This window comes from Panthera uncia, assembly GCF_023721935.1.
Source record: "Panthera uncia isolate 11264 chromosome C1 unlocalized genomic scaffold, Puncia_PCG_1.0 HiC_scaffold_3, whole genome shotgun sequence".
In the NCBI taxonomy this organism is placed as follows: Eukaryota; Metazoa; Chordata; class Mammalia; order Carnivora; family Felidae; genus Panthera; species Panthera uncia.
In genome coordinates, this window is record NW_026057584.1 from 95712823 (window position 1) to 95727048 (window position 14226).

Here is a 14226-nt window from a genome sequence, read left to right on the forward strand (position 1 = left end):
TTTAAATTTTTTTTTTCAACGTTTTTTATTTATTTTTGGGACAGAGAGAGACAGAGCATGAATGGGGGAGGGGCAGAGAGAGAGGGAGACACAGAATCGGAAACAGGCTCCAGGCTCCGAGCCATCAGCCCAGAGCCTGACGCGGGGCTCGAACTCACGGACCGCGAGATCGTGACCTGGCTGAAGTCGGACGCTTAACCGACTGCACCACCCAGGCGCCCCAAATTTGCCATCTTAATATGTTACCTTTTACTTGTCCCCTCTGTTCTTCATAGTTTTGCATTTTTTTCTGTCTTCTTTTAAGTCATTTTTTTCATAATTCCCCTTTATCTCTACTTGCAGGTTATCCCTTAGTGCTTAATGTAATGCTTAAATGTAGTCTACATCTTTATTTTAGCACTATCTTAAATAATATATCATAGATTGCTTTCTTGTAACCTCTCCCTCCTTTATGCTATTGTTACATTTTATGTCTACATATATTAGAAACCTTGCAATATGCTGTTATATTTGCTTTAGTTACTTATCCTTAAAAAGATTTAAAAATAGAAATACATTTTATATTACAATACATACTTACCATTTCTGGTGTTTTTTTTTTTTTTTTCCTACATCCAGATTTTTACCTGATACTCATTTTCCATCTGCCTGTGAAAATACACTTAATGTTTCTTACACTAAAGATCCTCTGGCAATGAATTCACTCAGCTCTTGTTTGTTTTTAAAATATTTATTTTTCCTTGATCTTTACAATAATTGAAAAGTTGATTAATTGAAATTAATTTTATAAGGTTAATAGTTTTTTTCCTCTCTCTCTCAGCACTTTAAAGATGTAATTCTACTAACTTCTGGATTATATAGCATCTGACATGAAGTCTACTGTCAGTTTTATCGTTGTTCTTCTGTAAAGTATCTTTATTTTCATTTGCTTTTAAGATTTGTCTTTATCATCAATGTTCAGCAACTTAATTATGATATGTCTTACTGGAGTTTTCTCCATGTTGGTTCTGGTTGGGGTTCATTGAGTCTGTTAGATTTGGGGTTACAGTTTATCAAATATGGTACATTTTTGGTTATTCCTTCACATAAGTTTTCTTCTCTTTTCTCTTTTTCCTTTTGGAGCTCCAGTTATACATATTTAAACTACTTCATATTGACTCTAAGGTCACTGATGCTCTATTTCTTTAAGTCTTTTTTCTCTATATACTTTATTTTGGATCATTTATATTGTTATGTCTTCAAATTCACTGTTGGTTTTTTCTTTTCTGATATCTCTGCTAATCTGTTATAAATCCTAGATAGTGTATTTTTTTTCCAATTTTAGTAGTTTTTTTCCTGTCTATAATTTTCATTGAGTATTTTTATTATTCTGATATCTCTTAATTATGTTCAAGTTTTACTTTATAACTTTGTACATATTTATAATATCTATAATATTTTAAGGTTCTTGGGGCGCCTGGGTGGCCCAGTTGGTTAAGCGTCCGACTTCAGCTCAGGTCACAATCTCACGGTCCGTGAGTTCGAACCCCGCATCGGGCTCTGGGCTGATGGCTCAGAGCCTGGAGCCTGCTTCCAATTCTGTGTCTCCCTCTCTCTCTGCCCCTCCTCCATTCATGCTCTGTCTCTCTCTGTCTCAAAAATAAATAAACGTTAAAAAAAATTAAAAAAAAATATTTTAAGGTTCTTTATGATAATTTCATTATCTCTCATTAATGCTTTTGTTTCTATTGATTGATTTTTCTCCTGAACATCATTATCTCTTATTAATGCTTTTGTTTCTATTGATTGATTTTTCTCCTGATTACAGATCATATTTTTCCGTTTTATGCATGCCTAGTGCTTTTTGACCGGATGTCAGAAATTATAAATTTTACATTGTTGGGTGCCAGATTTCAGTAGTCCTATAAAAATTTTTGGACTATGTTCTAGGATTCTTTTAAAAGTATTTGCAGATTAGTTTTATTTTTCAAGGCTTACTGTCAAGTTTTGTTCTTTGTTCAGGGAAACCTTTATTCAAAGTATAATTTAGCCTCATTATTAAGTATGTCCCTTCTTAGAACTCTAGCCTATAACCCATATATTGGAAAGCCTAGCCTCCCTGAATGGTGGAAACATAAACTATTTTCAGCTTTATGTGAGCTCAAGAAATTATTTAACTTAGTGCTTCATAGTAATTGTTTCTCTGACATCATGAATGTAGTTACCTCATGCATGTTCAGATTAGTACAGGGCCAAAGACTTTAGGCATACCTCTGCTATTATCTTTTCTTTACAATATACCGCCCTGCAAATTCTAGCAACCTTGATCCCCACCCCACCCCACAAACACACGCACCTATATTTATCTCTTCAATTCAGCAGGACCTGCAGGCTCTGTATTCCTTCTCTCTGTAGTTCAGTCTGGAAACGGTAGTCAGGAAGAAGGCTGGGGAGATTGTAGGGCTCACCTCATTTGTTTCCCATGATTCAGAGGTCAAGTCGTATGCTGCCTACTGTCCAATATCTGAAAAAGTGTTTAATAGCATTGTTGCAGTTAATACTTAATGGACAGAAGCAAAAACCTCTCTGTATTTTTACCTATATCCATATCCATTGGTCTGTTGGATTTCATTACTTCTTTATTATCTTCCTGTAGAGACAACCATGGAATATTGGAGAGTGGAGAGTGGCAGCTGAAATGGAAAGATAGGCTCGCATTAACCTCAGCCTTCTCTTCACCCACATTTCAACTGAAGTCACATAAAAGAAAAATAAATGGTCCTTAAATATTCACTTAAAATAGATCACCATATAATAATTAAAATCCTGAACCAAGCAAGTAAGGTGTGTTAAAGTGAATATTAAAAAAAAAAAAAAAAGAAAGTTTAGGAGTATGAAGACTCAGGCTTTCTTCCTTTCTGCATATAATTTAAAAAATCATTGAGACTGATTAAATATAGAGACAAATGGAGAAAAACATCTATGAACTTTACATTTGTATCTTTCTGGAGGCTTTCATTAAATATCTATAACTACAATAATATGAACAAACTGAAATAATTTACAATTTTAGAGCATGTAAAAAATTAATATAAAAAAAGTTTGGGTAATAATACATAAGATGCTTTAGCTCTTGTAAACATCTTTAATAAATTTTTATCTGTTATTAAGTTGATATGTCTGCATCTCCCCGTGTTTCTTTGTTTTTATATGCTTCTTACCAAATCAAACTGTTTTGAATCTCTTCCTGCAACATCTTACCCCCAATTTATTTTCTTTCCTCCCTTCCCTCAGTTGCTTCATCAAAGCAGATATTATCTAGGCAGGTGAAATGGAGAATAGAGGCAGTAGTCCATATAATTCAGAAAACCTGATATGGAGTAAAAGAGATTTAGAGACACAGAATTACCCATAAGAGCCATCTGTGTCTATCAGATTCACCAGATAATTGTTTAACTTTTCACTTCCTTTGGCAGGACAGATAGAGATGGAATGAATGCAGGAGAGAAGTTAGATTATTGAACAGATTCAAGGATAACCTTTGGGATGGATATGCTGTACTTTCTCTACAAGGAAATCATGATTTACTAATTTGGGAATGTAATCTGAGAATATAATGAGTCTGCAAACAAAGGAGAATCTGTAAACATCATTTGTTTAGATGTTTAACATGCCGTTCATGAGCACCAGTCCAAAAGTATATTTAAAGAAGATGCAGACAGCTAAGTTATAATTAGATTGGGAGGAAAAAAGGTGAGGATAGAGTAATTCTGTCATGGATAGAGAATGAACAAGGATAACAGGAAACAAGAGGGAGAAATAAGCTCGCATTTCTCCAAATAAAACATTGTGATCACAGATCAGGGCTGGAACCATTGTGGTTCCACATAGTTATATTCTAGAAAGTTTGGCTAATGAGAGTAGTGTGTTTGTGTTTTGTTTTCTTTTAAGTTAGAATAATATCAAAGTAAATAGGGCAAGACTTGACATGTGGATAGGAAAGTGGTCAAGGGGTAGGCATTGCTTTTTGGGGAGTTAGGAGGGATCTATGTGTATACTCATCATCTAAGACTTTGACCTGAAGTGGTGACTCCCAAAATAGGATGTAGGAGTCTGTGATCAAAGTTCCTAGACCAGCTGACCAATTCAAACAGATGCTGTCAGTTAAACCATACTGGTCATACTCTTCTATATCACAGTAAATATTGCATACAAGTCTGAGCATAGTTTTATACAACAAGCATAGTAGCATAGCATGAAATGAAGGAATATGTGAAGATCTCAAGATTGCTCAGTCTGGGGGGGATACGAGAATAGAGATAATTATTAACATTTTTAAAATCAAGAAGGGTTTGGAAAGTTGCATAACAAATCCTAAAATACTAGACCAAGACCACCCTCAGAACCTTAAACGTTGTTTTAGTGTCAGTGACAGGAAGGAACACATAGCAAGCAAAGGATTTTTTTTTTCCTTCAAGGGTTTTACCAGCTGCATATGGGACTAAATTCAAGAAGTATTTCTATGAATTGATGGTCTACATGGGCATTTAGAACCCGTCTCTAACCTTCTCCAGTTTATATTCTTAAATGACATCTCACTACAGTATTTTATGTGATGCTACTATCAGATGCAGAATGTTTATTCACCAGAAACCAACCCCAGCCTAAGGTGGCATTTCTTCTATGTTAGTTTAAATAACTTATCTTCATCTTTATAAAGAAATTCCATGGTCTGGTTTGTCCCTCTAATTTTTGTCATGTTAATTTCCTGTATTCTTTCTCATATTCATTCCCTGTGTAATAGAATTCCAGACCCCCAACATCCAACATCCAGGTCTTCCTTTATATCAAAGAGAGTGTAGGGGAATGGAAAACAAATTTCCATTCTTCTATAAACTTTTCAAGTTTCAGAAAGCTTAAATCCACTTGGAATTCAGAGGCTGAGTATTCTCATGCATTCCAAAGCCATCAAATTGAATTTACTCTTCCAAAAGGTCATCTTAATGCCACAGCCAAAGTTACCCCATGGTTGTGAATAAATAGCCAATATAGTCATCTCTGACGACTTTGAAAAAACCATGGAGCCAACTCAGAATGCATAACCTCCATGTAATTGTTGTGGCGTTGGCAACAGGATTATTTTTTTTTTAACTTGTTTCAGTCATACAGATGAAGAGAAGGATGTGCAAATAAAGAGATCTGTTCTCCCATCTGTGGTTTAAATTTCTGGTGCCAACACCGCACGTAGCTTAAAGATGTTTAGGAACCTGGAGAGAACTCATACAAAGATTTCTTTACATGACCACTTGCATTAGAAGAAAGCATGCCAATTAATAATGTGGCATGAATATTAAGCACCCATATAGACACCCTTTCTGGCTGGTGCATTGTATTGGATCCTCACTGCATTTCTGGGCTGAAACTTGTAGATAGGATTGAAATGCTCAAAGTAAAAAAGAGTTTGGATTTTAAATTTTCCACTTTTCTAGGATTTATTAGTGCTTAAGAGGACAAAAATCAGCGGTTACTAAAGTAGTTTGTTTGATTCCGTGAGAGAAGGTAGATCACTGCATGGGAGCAAGTACACTGTTTAGGATAGATGAGCTGTACCCTTGCTAACGGAAAATCATGGCTTACTAATTTTTGAATGTTCCCCGAGAATGTAATAAGTCTGTAGGTAAAGCGACATCAGTAAGCATCATTCATCTAGACTTTTAAAAAGCCTTTCAGGTGCCAACTCCAAAATGGACTTCTTGAGAGAACAGACTCCACCTTTTCTATATATGAGGCAGCTTGCAGCCAACTCCAAGTACTTTGCTCGATCTTCACAATTGCTCATTAATGATTGCAATCAGCTAACTGCCCCTCCTCCCCACCCCCCCCCCCCGGCCTAAGGAAATGGTTGCCAAAAGGTAATCTCTTAGGAAACAAACACAAGGTAGTTGTTTGGTAAAATGTACCCAGGTGCTGCAGTAATATACTAACCACGCAGATGGAAATTTGATTTACCTTGGGCTCCATGACAGTGTGTGTGAGGGGCCCCCACCTTTCCCTCACAACCACTTGTGAAACTTACAGAGCACCTGCTTTGTCATGAGTACTGCGCCAGGCTCATTACAAATGTGCTGTCGTTGTATGCGGTCAGAATCGTTTCCAAACCCTGTTGTCACACAGTTAGCAGGTAGCCCCACAGGTCTTCAAGCCTTCTCTTTCCGGCTCTGAGGCCTGTTCCTTTCCACTTCACCTATTCTTTTTCACTTCATTCTTCTGAATATTCTGAGTAACTTAGAACTCAAGTCAGGTTTTGTCAAGCCTATTCTGTGAAATAATCTTTTTGGACAAATACATTAATACTACCAGGAATTTGGGTTTACAAACTCAAGCAATTAAGATTTGTGCCACAGGATCACAAAAATGTGTGAGAAAAGAGAATTGTGTGAGAAAACGTTCGAGACACTTTAATCCATAGAGGAGAAGGCTGAGGGAAAATCAGCAACATTTTCCAAACACTCAAAATCATTGCTAATTCAGATTCCACCAACCTGGAAATTTATATTAACTGAAACAGTGCTGGAAATAAACTTTTCCCTTTGCAGCTATTTTTAAAGATAACATTACTGTGTAAAGAAATAGTACAAAACAAGTTTGGAAGAAGCCTAGACAATCCACATGAGAGAACAAATTGTTTTAAAAGAGAGAAACTCATTGTTTTGTGTAAATACATATAAGATGTTACTGCATAATCTCATCTACTCACTACAAATGTTCCCAGGAACTTGACTCTATAAGAGCTTAGTTCGTACAGTACTAAGGGCACTGATGTCAAGTGGGACTCCAGCACTCAGCATGGCATCAAGAATTCCTGAGGATGAGGGCCAGGATGATGATGCCACTCTGGCTCCTGTTAGATCTGAAACCTTCAGACCAGTGATGCTTTGGGGGGCGGAAGAGGAGGGGCAGGAGATTGAGGAGGACACCGAAACATCATCCCAGGTGCTGTCCTTTGTCTTGGTCATGGACTCTTGTTCTAACGGCTTGGAAGTCTTAAGAAATTGGTCTTTAAAATATCCAATAATTCTCAATGATCTTATCCCTCTGGCTATCTGAATTAATGAAGTCTGGCTGTATGTGAAAAATAGCTATACAGAAGAAGGAAGTCAGCTATTTTCTTTGGTTGCTAGAGTCAGAACAAAAGGCAGCCGATTGGGATTTCAAAAGCAAAGCTTCATATTAAATTTAATTTCAGGAAGAATTTTCTAAAGATTAGAGCTGTTTTTTTTTTTTTTTTTTCTCCACCCGTTCTTTTCATTACACTCAGTGAGAACTATGTATGTGTCAGGTGCTGTGCTGAGCACTGATGATGGAGAATACTTGATCAGCCTATTGTTATTATCAGCTCTATCAGCATATAATTACCATACTGTTGAAAAAAGAAAATATAGAATCAGGAATGGACTTATATAAGAAATTAATAAGATCCAGTCTGCCCCCAGGATGTTTACAGTCTAATAACATTGATTTTGAGAATTGTGCTGTTTTCTGAATATTAGCTCTGTGCCTGCTCCAGGCACCATGCTATGTGTATTAGGTACTATGTTTCTAGTCCTCAGTGCTCCCCCATGAAGAAGGCTGTATGATCTAATTTTCAGATGAGAAAACTAAAACCACCTGCTGAGGTTTCTGGTACAAGGAGCATTAAGTGCTAATGCTCCTTGGTGAAGTGAGTGGGGATTTTACATTGTGCACCCTAAGTTAACAGTTGGCAAATCTGCAATAGAAAGGTTTCTCCAGAATTTCTTCTCTGCCACCATCCAATGCAGAACCTCACCCTTTCTGGCTACTCACCCACTCATGGGCTGCTTTTCTCCCTTTTATGTACAGTAAAGTTCCCCTGTACTGAAGCTTTGATGCCAGACAGTATTCCTAACCCAAGGACTCTGAGCTTTTTTCCCAAAGAAGGAGGGCATAGAAATTTCTGTATCAGCTGCTAAGAGACCAAAAAGATATCCATCTCCTTGCCTGCCAGAGATCTACAAGGTGGTAGGTTCGAGGGGTGAGCAAAAGATTCTGAATCCATCCTGTAAAAGATTCCCTGCCATTCTGCTGCTGACACCCTAAATGGGACTCAGGGGTGCTGAGATGGTGAGCCCTCAGCTCTCAAGTAGCCAGTGTTTTCCTTGGTGTAGCCAGTGTTTTCCTCAGTGAGCTACAAATTTCTATATGTGCCATGACTTTAAAAGGACTGGGAAGCACCACTGTGAGTCATTGATGAAATGTCTAGGGCTGGTTGGTGCCCATAAGTGAGAGAACTTAACCTTGAGAGAATGGGAGATAAAGGCAAATGGGACAATGAGAAGTACATGGAAGGGCTGACCAGGGTCACAGGAGTGATTAGTGACCCTGGAAGAATGAAACCTGCTGGTCCATCCAGAGACCCAACCCTTGAACTCATTAGCAAGGCCCTGTTGGCATCTGTTCTCACAGCCACAAATGTGAACTTAGACTTGTCAAGATCAAGACTGTCAACTCATTTGAGATGCAAGGTCAGCTTGCCACTTTGAACTTTGTTCCTATCACAGCCATTTAATTACGTTGTGGTTCTTATAATTCTCTCAGAAAAAAAAAAAAAACTGGCTTCAGAAGTACAATATCTTATACTTTCTCAGGTTACAGTATTTTTATGAACTGTGAGAAACTTACAGCACCTTAAAGAAAGTACATAACGAAGGGGTCAGCATTTTTAAATATAAACTCCACCTCCAAAGGTTGATGCAATTCTGGAGAAATTTGCTTGAGGGTGAAACTTGGCATATGGTGTCTGAGTCCCTGACTGTCTACACCTCTTTTCATAGGTACTTACAAATGAGTTCTTCAAATTCACTACATTTGGCATCTGTAATTATTAGAAATAAAAAATGACTTTAATAGCAAGTGGTTTGTGAGTTTAGTGTCACACACTTCTCAGAGAATCTGAGAACTCAGGAATACCAAAAGTCCTGTTTTATATATTCTAGTATGACAGTATTGTAAAAGGAAAGAAGGGAAAGAAAAATGATTTAAGGAGACAGAAACCAGAAAATTTTGGTATTTTCCAAAGAGTACCATACTTAAACAGCCTTCATCATTTTTCCTACCCAATACCCCTCCTTACCCTATTTTCTGTCTTGTGTTATAGGCCAGGACAGCCCACACAGGCTTTGGTGTCTGTAGCTTTTCCCCAGAAGCTCACTAAAGAGGCAGCCATGGATCTCATTTTGCTTTTTGAGTCTCCATTTGAGAGGATTGGATTCAGTGCTCCCCATCAAATACTTGTAGGGGAGAGAGTTCTTAGACAAAGCCAGAAAAACTGAAAAACAGAAAAATGTTGGCATGGAAGTCTATGGATGCAACTGAAGAAGACAGAGGGAAGAGTTACTGAGCAATAGTGGTTCTCAGGAACCATGCAGATCAGGTTGTGCAGGCATCTTGCATGATGGGGCAACAACCACCTAGACACAGAGAATGTCAACAGTAGACTCAGACCTCAGGATGGGGAGCAGGAGAACCAGCTAGAATTCAGGCACCTGCTCCAATTCCAGAGGAGAAGCTGAACTCCTGCTTAGGAGCAGAGGGGCATTCTGTGAGCTTTGCATTCACAAGGCTGCCTCAATGGCTATTAAACGAGTGGACCCCACATCTGGATTTATCCGTACTTTGGGCAAGTATCAGGATAGCTTGATGGTTAAGAGCATGGTCTTTGTAAATACATCTGACTGGATTCAAATCCAAACTTTTTTTTTATAGTGCAAGGCCTTGGGCAAGTTACTTGGACCTTTTGAGCTATGATTCCTCATTTGTAGATGGTGATAATAGTTCTTACCTTATAAGTTTGGAAGATGAAGACTGATGCAAAGAAAGGAGTAAAGTCCTTTGGCCACAATAAGTAACTGGATTTGATGATGCATGCCCACAAAAGGAAAAGAGCTCCACCTGCCTCCTCCTGATGAGCACTCTTTAGTTCAGGTGCAGTCCTGAAGGTGCTGGGAGTAAATTATTACGGGAGGTAGCCTGGGGCACGTGGAGACTAACACACCTCCGCTGCTGTGTGCCTTGAGTCTGCTTCCCATTCCCAGACACTGGACCAGTTCTGATGAAGACCCACATGCTCCTGTATGAATGATACTGAAGTAGTTCAGCCTCTTAGAATTGCCCCAAGTACAACGCACGGATATGCTAAAGCCGAGGGGTTTTGTGTTTCTAGGCTAAAATGAAAAAAGGACCTCAAATTCTGAATAGCAGGGTCTTTTTTTTGAACTCTTCTGGCAATGCCTCCCCATGCAAACATCTGTTCATTTTCAAAAAGGCCCTTCTGTAACAATCAGGTCCCCTTAATTGAGGAGAAAATGAATGGAGAAGATAAAGAATAATCTTTAAAATTGATAGAGAGTAAAGCTGCCCAGGTGGAGGCCTTGAAATGAATGGAGCTAAACTTAGCCCTTGTGATCCTGCAAAACAAAAGCCTACCCCAGAACATAGTCATATGAATCAAGGCCCCTGCAATCCCTAACCAGTATCTGAGATCAGATGGCATAGGAGATGGCTAAATGCAAGAGCGTATCTGCATCTTCCCACTAAATATCCCTTTGAAAACAGAAGCTTCTCCTTTGATAGGGACTGTCTTCCCAGTGCTTCCAAAACCAGCATCAAACCTACTAGAACTTACAACAACCACGTCTGTCCACACCCCTACCCTTTTGTTTTTTTTACCTTACTATTAGGAAATTCCCAGAATTCTTCCACTCATTTACAGCAAAGAGGTTTTGAGGAAGAGGGTAGGGAATGGACAGATTTGGGAATTCTGATACTAATTGCTCAGCATCAAAGGCAATTATGTAAGAAAAGCACTGATGGATAAACTATCTGCTAATATCTAATATATATACTAAGCATTTTGTGTATGTCACTGTTCATTATTTAATTCCTCCAGCCACTTCACAGTATGCTTGGTGTCATTCTCAATTCTAGAAATTTGCTGGCAAACATTTTTATCCTCACAGCAATCCCGTGAGGAACCTGAGACCTCAAGAGGTTAAGAATCCTGTGTTGGGGTCATGTAACAGTTATTGACTTTACCATTTTCCAAACCATTGTTCACTGTAAAATATTCACTGTTGAGCCTCTTGATGCAAAGATTATGCCCTATTCCGTTATATTCTCTGCCATGCCTAAAAGGGTGCTGAATTGTGCCTCTTACTTAGTCTTAGATGTATAAGCTGCTGACAAAAACTTTACTAAGGATACTTTATTCGAAGATTGTTATATAAACATGAGACTTTTGGGGTGACAAACAGATCTTGGAAGCTGTCTCATTGGCTTTGGTAAATCATACCACCATTTTAGAAGTGAAATACATAATAAATTTTTCAGATACTGAATTTTTATCTGTGTATAAAATTTCTTAAAGATGAGACACAGCAGAATATGTTACCCCCATATGGTAAAATCAACTTGATTTGTTTTAGGGAGTAGTGAGATCTCTGGGAGTGACAAGATATTCGAAGGTACTGATGGGTTTTGTCACTGCATAAAGTCACTGAAAGACATGAAGTGGCTCTGTGGTCTTCTCAACAAATTGAGTTCAAATGGCACTTGGGCCAAATGAAGCCCACTTGATACAGTGATGTTATCATGGGTAAGGTATGTTTGGGGATGATCCCTGTAGCGTGTGAATTACTTGCCCTCACAATTAACTTTGAGAGGCCAGAGACTCCGTTAACTGACAAGTGGATGATAATTCATGTAAGAGATGCACAATTACCTTTGTCAGGACATCACTTCAATGTGTTATGTGTGCTCATTACTCATCATATTTCGGTTAATAAATTTCACCTAATTGGTTGAAGTCATATGATTCCCAGTTGAAATAAAGCTTACCAAAAATATGTTTTGGTCTCTAATGACTGTTCTTTTTGTATGATGATTCTGGAGAACCAGCCAGGAAAATGTATATGTGACTCTCACTGCCAGGAATGGCTGGCTGCCTTACCTCATATTAAGTGAAGGGAGTATCTCCATGTTTAATTAAATCTTATGATGCCACTCACTGGAAATTTACTACCCCATTAATAGTATTTCTTCCTTCTAGATATCTCCCTTCCTCCAGATTAGATACAAATGCCTGTGATACTTTTATTCCTTTATGTGAATATTCTTTAATCCTCACTATGTTGTTACTTTGTCTAGAATCAAACTGCCTGATGAGGACACTGGACAGTGGGATCGGAACCTTCCCACTCCCAGACTCTGGAAATCGCTCCACAGGGCGGTACATATGCCACCCAGACTCCCCAGAGGACACCGAACCCATCCTGCCTCTCCAGCCAACACTTTGTGCAGCTTCCTCTATCAGAGCTCAGACCCTTGAACGAGAAGTGCCTTCCTCTGCAGACAGCCACGTCTCTGCAGATAATGCCATTGTTCATTCCACATCCGACCCCATCATGACCACCAGGGGGATGCGTCCTCTTGAAAGTCGCCTCCCCAAACCAGCCTCCTCAGGTAAAACACCTATGACCTTCCAAATTAGATTGTTTCCACACCAAAATAATGCACTTGCTAAAAAACAAAAAAAGTGGAAAACAGGCAGCAGAGAAGGTTTCCACCAGGAGGTCAGTCAGTGACCTCTGCCCAATGGAAACGTGGATGCATGAAAATTCCTGTAAGTCCTCAACCAAAAAGTAAAAAGACGACTATTAAACATCATCTACTCTTAACATTACATTAAAGAGTGTACACACATATAAAGGAAACAAGCACCTAAGCACAGGTATATGGATATATAAATTGATTAAGAGAAGAAAAAACACAACATACCCATAGGATTTTATCTTGTAAAACCTAAATCTGAATATAGACCAGGTTAGCCTCAAGACATAAATTTAGCTGAAATGTTGTTTGCCCTCTAACCAGAAATGTATATCTTCTGACATATTCCCATCCTGCTCAAATATATTTATATGTTGAACTATAAAAAACTTTGTTTGATATCTCAGCAGTAGATTGTGCATTAGCTGCAATGCAGTGGAATGAGCCTCTGCACTGAGACGTACCGCCCTTCGTCACCGTCAATTGAAACAAGCTTCCATGATTAAAGACAGGAGCAGGCTAAGGGTCAAAGTTTGTTTTTTTTTTTTCATTGTTCCCTCAAGATTAAAAATATTTATTGCAGTGCAGGATGATACTAAATAATTTTTAACTTGCATGGCTTATGTTGCATTTATGACATGCATAAGCATATGAACGAGAACTCTAAAGACTTTCTTTTATAATTTGATGACTAGAAAGGAGCACAAGTAGAAATTATACTATAGGCTTTTGAGAAATTAGAAAAGAAGGCATTTAATTAAATATCTTTGAATAAATGTGATTGAGCTAATCCCATGGCTGAGTTCTTCATACAATAATACTAACTGCCATGAATGTTTCATCACAAACTTCTGCTCGTTTCAAGCCAAGGCTACATTTTAAAAGGCTGTAATGCATATTATTTTTTAAATAAATGCATTGTTAATTAATGACACAGCCTCCAGAGATTCAGGGGCAAGATCTTAGTTATAGATTATATGCTCCATGCTTGAATAGTCACATGTGTGACCTCAATTCAGCGGCGGGCTGCCAAGTAGACTTCATGATTAAACACTGTCATTATAACAAATTGAATAGAAACCACAAGCCTTGAATTGCTTCATAAGAAGGGGATTGGAAGGAGATTGTTCTGATCTTACTGCTAATATCCACTGTGCTGGATTTTGGAGGTTTGTGTCTTAATTAAATTGTCATGAAGAGTTATAAAAAAGTAGTATATGGTAGAGAGTGAGGTCAACATAACTGCAGGGTATTTTTGTGTCTCCCACCCCAAAGCTTCCTATCTATCAAATGATGCCATCACTGTGGTCCAGAGGCAGGGCTGCCTTTCCAAGGCTTCTCTTTTCTCTATGGCCATTGGTTACTCAATTAAAAAGCCAGGGAATGGAAAACCAGCTGGAACAAAAGGAGAGTGAGGTTATTCCTGCCTAGAGGAGGAGTCACTTCCTGTTTAATTCCTGTATTTGTTTTCTTTGTTTTTCGTTTTTTTTTTATTTTTTTTATTTTTTTTAACGTTTATTTATTTGTGAGACAGAGAGAGACAGAGCATGAACGGGGGAGGGTCAGAGAGAGGGAGACACAGAATCTGAAACAGGCTCCAGGCTCTGACTGTCAACACAGAGC

General features: G+C 38.4%; 1 protein-coding gene across 1 annotated transcript in view; it reads left to right on the plus strand.

Annotated features, from left to right (window-relative positions):
* The window catches only part of NCKAP5 (NCK associated protein 5), a 776078-nt gene that overhangs the window by 706302 nt on the left and 55550 nt on the right, over positions 1–14226 (plus strand). Inside the window, exon 21 of the mRNA XM_049615277.1 lies at positions 12202–12516. Within this exon, the coding sequence (XP_049471234.1) occupies positions 12202–12516 (315 nt within the window). The remainder of the gene's footprint in view (positions 1–12201; positions 12517–14226) is intronic.